This window comes from Ursus americanus, chromosome 7 (assembly GCF_024610735.1).
Source record: "Ursus americanus isolate L20-20 chromosome 7, mUrsAme1.1.p, whole genome shotgun sequence".
NCBI lineage: Eukaryota > Metazoa > Chordata > Mammalia > Carnivora > Ursidae > Ursus > Ursus americanus.
The window spans coordinates 17,776,256-17,790,941 of NC_142133.1; the positions used below are offsets into that span (position 1 = coordinate 17,776,256).

General features: G+C 41.9%; 1 protein-coding gene across 1 annotated transcript in view; it reads right to left on the reverse strand.

Moving 5' to 3' along the window:
- Nucleotides 1-10,293: 10,293 nt before the first annotated feature.
- Nucleotides 10,294-14,686, reverse strand: part of FSHR (follicle stimulating hormone receptor) — a 165,509-nt gene continuing 161,116 nt past the window's right edge. The window contains exon 10 of the mRNA XM_045788387.2: nucleotides 10,294-13,449. Coding sequence (XP_045644343.1) covers nucleotides 12,225-13,449 — 1,225 coding nt within the window. The 3' untranslated portion in view covers nucleotides 10,294-12,224. The remainder of the gene's footprint in view (nucleotides 13,450-14,686) is intronic.

The following is a 14,686-nucleotide window of genomic DNA, read 5'->3' on the forward strand; positions in this document are numbered from 1 at the left end:
TCTTCCCACTTATTTGTGTCTTCAGTTTCTTTCATCAGTGTCTTAAAGTTGTCAGTATATAGATCTTTCACCTCTTTGGTTAAATTCACTCCTAAATATTTAGTTGTTTTGGATGCTCTTGTAAATGGGATTGTTTTCTTTCTTTTTTTGAAAAATTTGTTGTTAGTGTCTAGAAATGCAACTGACTTTTGTATCTTGAATTTTTTTTTTTTACATCCTATAGCTTCACTGTATTAATTGACTAGATCTAACTTTTTTGTTTGTTTTTGTGAAGTCTTCAGGATTTTCTATAAAATCATGTCATATGCAAACAGCCAATTTTGCTTCCTCTTTTCCAGTTCTTTTTTTTTTTTTTTTTTAAAGATTTTATTTATTTATTTGACAGAGATAGAGACAGCCAGCGAGAGAGGGAACACAAGCAGGGGGAGTGGGAGAGGAAGAAGCAGGCTCACAGCGGAGGAGCCTGATGTGGGGCTTGATCCCGGAACACCGGGATCACACCCTGAGCCGAAGGCAGGCGCTTAACCGCTGTGCCACCCAGGTGCCCCCCTCTTTTCCAGTTCTGAATCCTTTGTTTTTCTTATCTGATTTCTGTGACTAAGGCATCCAATACTATGTTGAATAGAAGAGGTAAGAGTAGGCACCCTTGTCTTTTTCTTGATTTTTCACAGGAAAAGCTTTCCACATTTCACCATTGAGGGTGCTATACCTGTGGCCTTCTACTACCCGGTCTTCATTACGTTGAGGTACATTTCTTCTGTACACAATTTGTTAAGTGTTTTTAATCATGAATAAATGTTCAACTTTGACAAATGCTTTTTATGCCTCTGTTGAGATGTGCATGAGTTTTAATTTTCAATCTCTTATTAGGATGTATCACATTTATTGATCAGGTTGAATCATTCTTGCATCCCAGGGATGAATCTCACCTGATGGTAGTATATGATCCCTTCAATAAACTATTAGATGGGGTTTTTTAGAATTTTGCTGATAATTTTTACATCTGTATTTATCAGGAATGTTGTGTCTTTATCTGGCTTTGGCACCAGGGTAATACTGGCTTCATAAAATAAATTTGGAAGTGTTTCCTTTCTCAATTTTTTGGAAGAGTTCGAGAAGGATGACATTAGTTCTTTAAATGTGTGGTACAATCCACCAGTAAAACCATCTGGTCTTGGGTTTTTCTTTGTGGAGAGGTTTTTGATTACTGATTCAATCTCTTAATGGCCTGTTTAGATTTTCTGATTTATCATGATTCAGTCTTGGTAGGTTGTATGTTTATAGGAATTCATCCATTTCTGCTGGGTTGTCCAATTTGTTGGCATCTAGTTGTTTATAATAGTCTTTTATGATCCTTTGTGTTTCTGTAGTATTAGTTGCAATGTGTTATCTTGAATTTATAGTTTTATTTCTTTGGGTCCTCTTTTTCTTGATCTATCTGAAGGTTGTCTGTTTTGTTGATCTTTTCAGAGAACCAACTCTTAGTTTTGTTAGTCTTCCGAGTTGTTTTCCTGTTTCCTCTTTCATTGAATTGCTCTGATATTTATTTACTTCCTTCTGCTAACTTTGGGCTTAGTTCTTTTTCTAGTTCTTTGAGGTGTACAGTTAGGTTGTTTGAGATATTAGTTTTGTCTTAATGTAGACATCAGTATAAATGTTCCACTTATGACTGCTTTTGCTGCATTCCATAAGTTTTGGTATATGGTATTTTCATTTGTCTCAAGAAAATTTTTTTTATTTCCCTTTTTCTTTTTCTTTCTTTCTTTCTTTCTTTCTTTTTTTTTTTTTTTTTTTTTTTTTTTAAAGATTTTACTTATTTATTTGACAGAGAGAGACAGTGAGAGAGGGAACACAAGCAAGGGGAGTATGAGAGGGAGAAGCAGGCTTCCCGCCGAGCAGGGAGCCTGACGTGGGGCTTGATCCCAGTACCCTGGGATCATGACCTGAGCTGAAGGTAGACGCTTAATGACTGAGCCACCCAGGCACCCCTGATTTCTTTTTTGATACATTGGTTATTCAGGAGTGCGTAGTTTAACTTCAATGTATTTGTGAATTTTGCAGCTCTCCTCTTGTTACGGATTTCTAGTTTCATACTATTGTGGTAAGCAGAGAGATTTGATATAATTACTACCATGTTGAATTTGTGGATACTTGTTTTGAGGCCTGACATCAAATTTTTCCTAGCAAATGTTCAATGTGTGTTTGAGAAGAATGTATATTCTGGTACTATTGGATGGAATGTTCTGTATATGTCCAAGTCCATTTGCTCTCAGTGTTGTTCAAATCCACAATTTGCTTGTTGATTCTCTGTCTAGATGATGAATCCACTGTTGAGAATTGAGTATTAAAATTATTATAATTTTTAAAATATTTTTATTTTTTATTTTATTTTATTATTATTATTTTTAAAGATTTTATTTATTTATTTGACAGAGATAGAGACAGCCAGCGACAGAGGGAACACAAGCAGAGGGAGTGGGAGAGGAAGAAGCAGGCTCACAGCAGAGGAGCCTGATGTGGGGCTCGATCCCACAACGCCGGGATCACGCCCTGAGCTGAAGGCAGACGCTTAACCGCTGTGCCACCCAGGCACCCCGAAATATTTTTATTTTTTAAAGTAGTCTTCGTGCCCAGTGTGGAGCCCAACCTGGGGCTTGAACTCAGGACTCTGAGATCAAGACCTGAGCTGAGATCAAGAGTCAGGTGCTCAACTGATTCAGCCACCCAAGCGCCCTGAGTATTAAAATTCTTAATTATTCTGTTACTGTCAGTTTCTTCTTTTAGTTCTTCTAGGGTTTGCTTTATATGCAAATGGTGCATATAAAGCAAATACTAATAGAGGCACTCCAATGTAGGGTGCATAAATATAATCGTCCATCTTCTTGATAATTATATAATGACCTTTTTTGTCCCTTTTGACCATTTTTAACTTATAGTCTATTTTGTCTGCTATAGGTATAGTTACCCCTAATTTTTTTTTTTGAAATATCTTTACCATCTCTTCACTTTCATTCTGTGTGTTCTCAAAGCTAAAGTGAGTCTCTTGTAGGCAGTATATTACTGGATCTTGTTTTATCCATCAGCCAGTCTATGTCTTTTGTTGGAGAATTGAACTCGTTTATGTTTAAAGTAATTATTAATAGGTAAGGACTTAATATTGCTATTTTGTTTTTTCTGACTCTTTTGTAGAAGCTTTGCTCCTTGCTTCTTGCTCTCTTCCTTTGTGATTTGATGACTATTGTGGTGGTATGTTTCACTTCATTATCATAATAACCTATTTTATCTACTATAGGTTTTTCTTTTGTAGTTACCATGAAGGTAAAATAAAAGATCTTATATTTGTAGCCCATTTTAAGCTGATAAACACCTGTGTTAGCATACAGAAATACTATCCTCTTGATTTCCACCACACCCCCTAAATTTTAGGTTACTGATTTTACCATTTACATAGTTTTTTGTATTGTGTAACCAATAACAAATTAATATTTTAAAACATTCATTTAACTGTTAAACTAATTGTAAGTGAATTATGAATCACAATCAGACAACCAGACTCTGACTATATATTTACCATTACTAGTGAGTTTTACACATACATTCATAGGTTCTTACAATGTTGATTAGCATCTTTTTATTTCCAGTTGAAGAATGCGCTTTAGCATTTCTTGTAAGGCAGGTCTAGTGGTGATGAACTCCTGTATGGATGGAATTAAGTGTTCCCTTGTCAGTTTCCTGAACAAGTATCTATAGGAAAAAGAAGACCACCTACACATTTTTTGTAATCCTGCTGCCTATCACAGTGCCTGCTCCCTAGCAGGTGCTTAATAAATTTGTGTTGAATGAAAAAGGCATGTTTTTAATAGATATGTAGGCACAGCAGACAGGAAAATGCTGGGACGTTTCCTAGGCAGCAGGCATAGTGCACGCAGAGGCATGACAGCCTGGAAGACAAGGCATATTCCAGGAGGAAAGGTTTGAGAAAGGCAGTAAGCTACTGAGAGCATCACGGAGCAGGTCTCTGAAGGGGAAGACTCAGAGGGATGGGGCAGTTTTGGAAATTCTTAAGGATTATGGCTATATGACACAGGGCAGGAGGTAATCACTGGGAATGAGTAAGTCAAAGCACTGGGAAGCTGAGGTCGGGCTGGGGGACCCACAAGGATGCTGCGGTCCCCAGGAAGGTGCAGGATTGAGGAAGGAAATGGAGACAGGCGCCAAGGATTTTGATAAACATGGTGGAGGTCACTGAAGGGCAGAAAACAGGGTCAGCATGAATACGTCCCAAGTAAAGTTGACAATACGTGCCTGCCAGCTGTGTAGGACTATGATGATATTTAGGTCTTTTCAATCCAACAGCCCTTGGAAAACTGTTCCCAAAGGTGTGATCAGAAGGATGCCGAAGAATGATGGTTGACTCTGCTCTTAATCATTACGCCTGCTTGTTCCCTCCTAATGAGATTGGGCTTTACTTGGGGGCTATCACGGTGGGGAGATGGCATGTCAGAGGGAGCGGCTATGTTTGCTTTATCTTAGTGTCAGCATCAGGGTCTGTCTCTGGTTGCCTTGATCTGCCCTCACAGATTTGAGACTTCATGTTCTCCCAGACTACAGAGTGACTGTGGGCAAGGGAAGCAGGAGGGACGTGAAAACCTTTCTCCGCTCATTAACCAGGGTACCCCATCTCCTTATAGCTATGTAGACACTATTGTGATTGCAGTTTGTATATTTAAAGATTTTTATATTAAGTATATTTGGTCTAAAAACAAAAAGTACTTCATCTAGGAAAAAAGCTTGAAAACCTTGAATAGTTCTCTTAGTGGTGGGGATGGGAGGGCACCACCCATTTATCTCCACTTTCTTGTGTAGACCATTAACATCTGCAGAACTAGGGTAAGTGTGCAAATGGAGGGACTGACTTGCAGCTCCTCCCATCTCTTCTCATCCTGATTCCATCCAGCGTGCATGGTACACTCCAGCCTGCACTCTGAGCTCTGTTAGCACCCTGCAAACAGCAATCTTCAGGCCTTGTGGTATGCCCTCTGGGGGTGTAGTTGACCATGGGCGGGGGACAAGGCAGACCCTGATTATTTGGGCAGGAGGTGTCAGGGCCCCAAGTTTCAGCATGTTCAGTGTAGGCTTGGGAGGTCTTGTCCCCTGGGCCTGTGGACTCCGAGACTCTTTAGCAGGGCTGGGGCATGGCTGCAGGAGGGCCAGGGTGGGGCCTTCCAGTGTGGTGTCAGGGCAGGGACTTAGCTACCCAGATCTGTGGGCACTTTTGCCCTGATGTTTCATTTGTGAAATGACTGTGGCAGAGAGAGGGGCCCAGGCCATGCAGTGGTCTTACTCTCTTCAAAAAAGTTGACTCTTCTAAGGATAAACAAAAATACACGTAAATTAAAGGTTATTTCTTTCTCGAGGAAATACCTTAGAGTTTCGAAACAGACGTGTTAACCACCTTGGCTCATGCCCAAGTGCGGCCCATGAGTTAGGGCTGTCCTGGGTTAGAGTGTACGTCGTGGACTTGGTCTTCCCCTGGCTTTTGCTGAGCTTAGCTGCCTTGCAGTCAGGGTGACCCTGTGCTTAGGATCGGGAGGAAAAATGATGTTACAGGGAATTAGGAAAATGTCTGCTCACCTGAAAGCTGGGCTTTGCTCTGTGATTCCAGTTTTCTTGTTCATTTGGTTAAATTTACACTGCCAAGGCTTCACCGTGACCAGTGATCACCAGCTTCTGAAAACGCAGCAGGTGCTCAGCTGCGGGTCCCGTCTTGCTGTTAGAGATGCCTCATAAAGGCTGCTGCCCTTGACTCATGCTAAGACCGGGGTGTGCAGTGTCTTTACTTTTATGGAACTCTAGGAAGGGGATAGCAGGAGACCTGAACTGTAGTTTCACTCTGCCTTCTGTTACCTGCCTGACCCCCCCACAGACCACTTAACTTCTGAATGGCAATTTCTTCCTTTATAACAAGATAACCCTTCCTACCTCACAGGAATATTTTGAGGATCTAATGAGCCAATGCAAGTCAAAGTCTTCTAGAATGTGTGAAGCCCATTGAAACTTAAGAGATTATTATCACCATGGTGTGAACCATTAATCATATCCTTTGCAAAGTGACAGCTCTACAGGAGAGCCTCGTTGCCAGAGGGAGGGTGGAGAGATGAGGGTAGAACAGGTAAAGTGGGGCTGGGGGAACCAGGAGAACAAGGTGGAGCACACTGTGAGGGGAAATGAAAAGTGACTGGGATTCAAGATTTCCTAGTATTCAGTACTAGGATAGGCGAACTGTATACATCAGCTCAGTTAATACTACAATCTTTCAGATATTTTTTCTATCACTCTGCCTTGACCTTTTCTAGAAATAAAATAATCTGGCTCCGTATACTTCTTGTCTTTGTCCCTTACTACATTCTTCCACCCCCTTTTCTCTGCTCTGGGAACACTGACCTTATTTTTCTGGAACACGGCAAGCTCGCCCTAGCCTTTTGCACTTGCTGCTCCCGCTGGAACACGCTTTCCTCAATATCCACGTATCCCAGTTTCTACTTCTTTCCTGTCTTTCGTCAGAAGTCACTTTTCAAGGGAGGCCTTTAAATTATCTTCTGACATTTCATACCCTACCCTGCTTCGTTCTTGAATTTTGATCTAAAGCTGTTTATAGAAACACATAGAAAACGAAGCTGATTTAAGACCTCCAGATATCCTAGGAAAACATGGGCTTACCACACTAGCCAGTGCCCTATTAGCTCAAGGTGGATAGTGGTCTTCCTGGGCCATTTTCTGAGGAAGTACTACTTTTGCTTGTGGTATTTGGGAGCCTGAGTTGGAAGCATCCCGTGCTCTATTTGGAATAGATGAAGAGGAGAATTTTGTTGGGATTTCTGAAGGGATGTGGCTTATAAAGTGCTCCCATCACTTTATAGACAGAGGTAGTGTAATTTTTTTTTTTTTTGAGATTTATTTATTAGGAAGTGCACGTGCATGAACTGGGGTAGGGGCAGAGGGAGAGGGAGGGAAGCAGACTCCGTGCTGAGTGCAGAGCCTCACTCAGGTCTCAATCCCATTAACGTGAGGTCATGACCTGAGCCAAAATGCTCTTTGTATCTCATGTGGCAAGTACCATTAAATTAAGACGATTTTTATATTCTTTTCCTCTTGTATTTGTTTATAAGGAATGTTTCAAGATTCAAGGAATTCTATGTTAAGAAAAGGAAGCAAAAGCACACAAATGAGTGCTCTTATAATTTTGGTATTTAGTACATTTTTTGAGGCCTATGTATCCAAGAAGAGAGCCCAGGGGCTGTGGATAATGCTATTGGAGAGAACAGAATATTAGAAAGATCTTGGGTCGTGAAAAGATTGAGCTTTCCTTACCTTTTCTGATGTCTGAAATGAGGAGCCTTTGAAGACCTTCAGAAATATTTTCTTACTGCTCATCCTTTAAACTAGATCCTGGGCGCCAGATCATTCTATGTGGAATCCTGGGAAGTCTAGAGCATGATGGTATGACCAATGGACCTTTCTACTGGGATCTAAGGCTGAGTCTATTGTGTGTTTTGAGTTGAACTCTTTGCAACAGATGAGAAGGGTTAAAGACCGAGATGGGCAAGTACTACCCTAAAAAGATAAAATCCAGGCCTGGCTCCCTTCCACACCGCCCCTTTCTTTAATTTGTCTTGCCTTTGTCTCTTCTCATGTCTCCCCTCTTCCTGTCCTTATAGTTCTTTTTTTCTTCTATCTCTTCTCTTTGTCCTTTTCATTTTCCATATCTCGCCTTGAATGAACATTTCTTAGGTAATGTCAGACTCCAGTGGTTGCCTTTAGATCTAAGCAACTTCTAGAGTTTGTTCTAGGGAGGACAGACTAACTTGGGGAGGAGGAACTGGGCTATGGCCTATGGGTACAGGGAGAGAGGAGTGAGGGATGAGAACATAAAATGTGAGGTGTGAAGGTGTCCTGTGCTTCCTGACCTTAACCTCCCTGGCTTCATCTCCTAGGTGAGGATTTGGATCAAATCAGGTTGTAGGATGAGGTTGCCTATCCACCATTCCTTCCACCGAAGCTTTGCCTTCACCTTCCTAGCTGGCAGAGCTGCCCTTGCACTACAGAGGCGAAAAGTGGCAGGTTTCATCTTGCTATCCCTTGGGCTGCCAGGGTAGTAACCTAGGATAACATGTAGGAAGAGATGTTTGCTAAGGGTCTTGTGGGAGAAATTTTCTTCCCTTTGAAAAGTGAAATACAGGGAAGGAAAGATCTGTTTTTGTTTCTAGATTTGGTCCCATCTGCACGTGGCATTGGAATTGCTACAGCTTTTCTACCAAAGAAGAATTATGACTGACCACTGAAAGCATGGCAGGGCAAAAACATGGACGGGCCCTGGATTCTTGAGACCACTGAGCTGCCCGTCCAAGGCTGGAGCACCTTAGGGAATTGGCCTAAGGGTTTAAGCTATTTTTAGTCGGGATTTCTGCTACTTGAGCTGAAACCATTTGGCTAGGAACCAGGAAGCACAGCCTCATGGTTGGGCTTTATTTTATGCTAACTTTCAGTCTCTTTAATGTTACATATTAGACAAAACATCCTATATATTTGTTTTCTCCAATGCCCTTTACTATCCAGAAGCTGAAAGTTCATTCCCTGATTGTCTTTATAATCTTGGCTAATAAAATATGTAGTGAATCCAAAGCATATGGCCATCACGCTAGAGTAAAAAAAAATTAGTTTCAGTAATATTTTTCTGATTTTTCTCATGAATGCTGTTTGATGCTGGACTAAATAAGGCAGAGTGGCGACTCTGATAAGATCTGCAACATGTTGGTGATGCAAGTACAGAAGAGTCTTTCTTCTTGTCTTATTCCTCCTTCCATGTATCCCTTCCAGAAACAAGGTCTGAAGGGTTCTCCATACAGTGAGCTCTGTAGTAAAATACGATCTTGAGTGCCATGGCCTCCTTCCCCCACCAGTCCAATTTCTGTATGTGGCAAGATAAAAATTGTGTTAATCTGGGTACCTGGTTCATCATTTCATTCTGCTCACTAAAAGCTTCTGGATTTACTCATTCAGTCTCTGTTCTGATCCCTCCGAGGAGGATTCTACATTGTCTGACTGCTTCTTAGGCAGTGAAAGAGAATCCGGAGCAAAGGTGGAGGGGAGGAAGGTGATATGAGAGGCTGGCCAGGATGGGACCAAAGGAATTCATGGTAGGTAAAAGTTTGAGGAGAGAGCCATGGGAGCAGGTCCAGGTTGAGGTCCAAGAGTGGGAGAGAAACTTAGGACTGCCAGTCACCCAGTTTGCACAAGGATGGCCAAACGGATTGTTGACAGCCAGTGTTCATTCTGAGACCTCAGTACCTGGACTGTGACAGTTAATATTTTGAATATCACCTCTGGAGTCATGGGTATTTGAAAAGTCTCTGGGAGGTAGAGGTCCTTTGTAGTGTTTGAGATTTGAAGTAAAAGTTTTATAAAAACAACTTGGGATAACATTTAAATTTCTCTTGGTGTGTATACGTATATATTTTTAAAATATGAGTTACTACTCTGGGACTGAAGCATCACTCCAGGAGGCACAGCCTAGAGGTGTTACCTGTATAATCATTTTTTTTTTAAATGGGAAAAGAGTGATTGGTACACTGGACTCCAACTGTTTTTATTCAAATACAGGAAATGTAGGAAGTGCTTTTCCCTTAAGACTTGTCTTAAGAGTTTAGAAGCACTAAATTTAGCTCGCTATAAATATGTTTGCTTTTTTGAGAAAAATCTTCTCTCTTACCAGGAAGTGTTGTGATAGAGTGATGGAACAAGAGTCTTACGAGCTTCTCTTCTTATGTATTCATCTTTAAACATATCCTTGTCTCTCAGAACCACTATCTGTTAAACCAGTGTGTCATCCACAGCTATGTCGTGAGATAATTAATATTGTATCCTATTTTTAATTTAGCTTCTACTTGGTTTTGAGTCCAAATTCAGAAACATATTCTCTTTGGACAAAAACAAGGAAGAAGTTTGACTGCAGATGGAGCTGGGACAGCCCCATAGTGTGGCAAACTGCTATGGGGACCGGGAAGGAAAATGCTAAGTGAAAAATGCTGTATTTTCATATAGTTTTAGACCAGTGTTCTTCAGTAGAAATGTAACATGAGCCACAAGACCCATGTAAATAATTCTAAATGTTCTAGTAGCTCCATTAAAAAAAATGCAAAAAGAAATAGATGAAATTAATTTTAAATACATTTATCTCAATGTGTCCAAAGTATTATTATTACAATACATAGTCAGTATAAAAAATTACCGAGATACATCCTTTATCTTATTTTTTTGTCACTATTTGAAATCAAGTGTGCCTTTTGCACTTACAGCATATCTCAGTACAGGCTAGCCATATTTCTGGTGCTCAGTAACCCCATGTAGTCAGTGGCTACTGCACTGAATAACACAGGTCTAGGCTATTTCTAAAGATAATCATTCTATTTTTCACTTGTTCATAACAGATCAAAATGGTGCCAGGGCACACAGGCAGAGACGATCGCCTTTTCTCTTAGCTCTATAAGGACTTCCTTGTTAATGCATTTGGGATGGAGTTATAAAATGTTTGCCATAGGGCAGGAGGAGGAAGCACTGGCTTGACCATGGAAAGAGAATGCTCTTGAGAGGAGACTCAAAGCTTTGTGAGGTGGTCATGGCACAGTACTTGGTGAAGATTTATGGTTGGTATTTATGATCCAGGTTATCCAGATGGTGTCTTTCATGAAAATAGATACGGGAAGTGTAGTTATTTATCTGGAAGAATATGGTATAATGGAATCAGTTCTACATCGAGGGTCAGGAGAACTGGGCACTAGTCCAGGCATTGGTCTGGGGGAAGAGAAGTAAACTAAAATTCACCAAGCCTGTTAGTACCCATTTTCTTACCCAGTTCTTAAAATAAGCCCAATAGGTAGGAATTACAACCAACACCAGTTAACAGAGGAAGAAACGGAGCCTGGAGAGGGAGTGTCCTGGCTTATCATAGATTTAAGATAAAATCTCAGTTCTAATTCCAAAGCTGCTATGTTCTTTACGTGAGAACCTCTATGCGTACCATATAGTAGGTTCTATCTTCTACGAATTAGGGTTCAACTGAAGAAGCAGAATCAGGCATGCATGCATGCCTGTGTGCAGTAAATGTTTGTTATAGGGACTTGGCTAACGCAATTTTGGATTTTGGCGAAGCAGTCTCTGTAAGGATGTCCTCTCTACATCTGATGCTGGAGCTTAAGTCCCCAGGGGAGGCAGTGATAAAGAGAAGATGCCGAGCATGCTGGAAGCCAGAGCATGAGCTGGAACCCGATGAGATCAAACTGAGCCCCATTTCCATCTTGTTGCCTCTCACCTTGGTCATAAAAGAATTCTGCGGAAGCTGGGGTTCTTCATCGTGGAATGCAGCACATATACCTGGCCCAGGAGTCAGAGAACCTGAAGGAGGATCCAGGGGAAGGTGGAGCACTTGCAGGCCCAGTAGTTGCTTCATAGCAGTGAGCTGACTCAGCTGATCAGCAACAAAGTGTGTAAGAGTGACACCATGGCTAGAGCTTCCCTTGATCTCTTTTCCCAAGAATCTTCCCTGTGGCCCACCCTGATGGGAAAAACATAAGGGAATTCTGGGTAATGTAGTTCAGCCTATTCAAGGTGACACATAACAAAGCTGTCATTCAGTAAATACTTGTTAAACAAATGAATGAATAATGTGTTGCTTCCCTTGGAAGTTCTTTGGAAACCAGAACACCTAATCCTGGTTCTGCCTCTTACAAGCCAAGCCATTTGCAACAAGTCACTTAATCCTTGTCTTGGTTTATTTGTCTATAAAACTCCAAGAATAATCCCTGCTTTGCCTATTTAATAGAACTCTTATAGGGATCAGTTGAGATGATCTGAACAAAAGCACTGTGAACATTATACAGAATAAAACAAATGTAATGTAGCATTGTATTGTTTTAATTATGAATGTTGTTACTGCTTGGGTTTTGTAATCGATCATATGGAGTAATAGTTCCTGAGCAATTTACCTTCTAGGTGTGCCAGGAAGATTAAATTGAATGGAGTATGTAGAAGTACTCTGTCCCATGTAAATAATTCTAAATGTTCTAGTAGCTCCATTAAAAAAATGCATGTATGTATGCCATGGCATATACTTCAAAGGTGAGACTTCAATTATCATTCAACACTGAGCTATATTTGCAGGTAATGTTTTAGTTCTGGGCTAAGTGGCTTAGAGGGACAAGCATGTAATTGGTAACCCTGGGAGCTGGAGGGCAGTGGCCATTTCTCAGATGGGAGTTGTGGGCAGTGGATAAAGTTTCTGTCCTATAAGTCTGGGCTTGGATTTCATAGCAGCCAAACTTGCTCAGCAAAATGAAGAAATCCCTGCGGAAGTTCTTAGTGAAGATGGCATAGAGGAAGGGGTTGGCGCAGGAGTTGATGGGGTAGAACAGGACCAGGAGGATCTTTGACTTGGACACCGTGATGAGGGGCACCTTGAGGGAGGCAGAGATGGCAAAGAAGGAGATGGGCGCCATGCAGAGGAAGTCCGTGAAGATGAGCACGGCCATGCGCTTGGCGATCTTGGTGTCACTGGAGGAGGACACGATGTTGGGGTTTCTCACTGTGAGGTAGATGTGAGCGTAGCAGCCACAGATGACCACAAAGGCCAGGACGTTGAGCACGAGGAGGGACATAACATAGAGCTGTGACAAGGGGCTGTCAATATCCATGGGCAGGCAGATGCTCACCTTCATGTAGCTGCTGATGCCAAAGATGGGAAAGAGAGCAACGGCAAAGGCAAAGACCCAGCCCAGCAGCATGACACCGGCAGCATGGCGGAGCTGCACTTTGCATTCTAGCTGCATGGCGTGGGTGATGGTGTGCCATCTTTCCAGCGTTATGGCTGTCAGAGTGTAGACTGAGAGCTCACTGGCAAAGACTGTGAAAAAGCCAGCGGCGTCACAGCCTGCTCCGGTTTGCCAGTCGATGGCGTAGTTGTGGTACTGGCTTTTGGTGTAGATGTCAACTGACGCTATGAGCAGCAGGTAGATCCCAATGCAGAGATCGGCAAAGGCCAGGTTGCACATAAGGAACCGGGGGACCGTGAGTTTGTATTGGCTGGTGACCAGGATCATCAGCACGGTGATGTTCCCCGTGACGGCCAGGGCGCTAACAACCCACATCAGGACTCTGAGAATAGCATGCCCCATGATATCTTCACATGGATTAAATGCATCTGGCTTAGGGGAGCAAGTCACGTCAACCACTTCATCGCATAAGTCATAGTCAAATTCACTGTATATCGTGTCAAATCCTTTGGCGTAACTGGATTCCTCGTCTTCTGCCAAAGAGACTCTCTGACCCCTAGCCTGAGTCATATCCTCAACTTCTTGCCTTAAAATAGATGTGTTGCAAATTGGATGCAGCTCAGAGCTAGAAAAATACAGAAAGGAACAGAATCAACATCCTGGATCCAGAATGGCAAATACATCACTGTTTTTGCACAGGGTAGAAAGGATGGGGTTTCTTCCTGGGTTTGTTTTTTTGTTTTTTGTTTTTGTTTTTTCTCTTCTCACAGTCTGTCTGCCCTTGAGGCTAAGCTCAAGGGTTAATGGTGCTTACTGTAAATGAACAGAACAACTTGTGTATATATTCCTAGAGTTGGATGGCCCACTGGGGAAACTATCTGGCCACAACCTGAATGTGGGAGGAAGGCGCCTGGGACTAGCTAAGCTTTGCTGTTAAGTGCAAATAATTTACAGACCTAATATCTACTCCACCCTTTGCCTTCCCCTTTTCTATTCAGCTATCTGTTAATGTGCCTGAGTAGGATATAATGCTGTTCCTCTACTCTCTACTCCAGTTGCTGGAAGATCTGGACTATCTGCTGACTGAAATGAGAGCTTAAAGCGGAGTCTGTGGTCAGTTCCCAGTCAGCACCTCTCCCTGGCTCTCTGCTCCTCAGGCTAGTGGGAGGTCTGTGATTTGCCTGAAATGTCTCTGAGTGTCCTATTCTCTATTAGCTCACTTCCCAGGAGCCACAGTGGGCCTCAGGTATATATCGGTCTGCAAGGTAAACCGGGCTCTCTCACATTAAATAGTTCCCTTGTGAGTTCTGAGAGAGCAAACATGGGTTGTAATGGGTGAGATGTCTAACTCATTCCAAGATTAAATAACTCATTCTCTGGGGAACTGGCTCTTCTTGGGCTCACTTTTCTGTCTTGGTTTTTTCCTTTAAACCCAAATGTATAAGAGGCTTAGTCAACAAAATAGAGGTACTTTCAGAAGGGATTTGGATGAAAATCAGATGATAAATATTCTATCTTATATGGGTGGATGGTGCATATAGAGACAGGGGGTAATAGTTCTGTTTTGAAGCACAGGCTTAAGGAAAGGAGATGTTTTACACTGTATCTTTTTTTGGATGGAAAAAAAAATTCACATAAACACATACACTTCGTCCCACTCTCCCTCCCTGAGAAGCAGACTTACAGCAATGTTAAGTGACATCATTTCTCTCAAACCCTAACATCGTCTCGTATGAGTAGGGAAATAGGTGTTAAACCCCTGAAAGAATCCCTCATAAGGAGAGAGTAGCTGGGGGAGTGGAGAGGGTAAAGGTTGCATTTGATACTGAAGGAGGGGTCCCGGTCAAGTGTTTCAACATGTG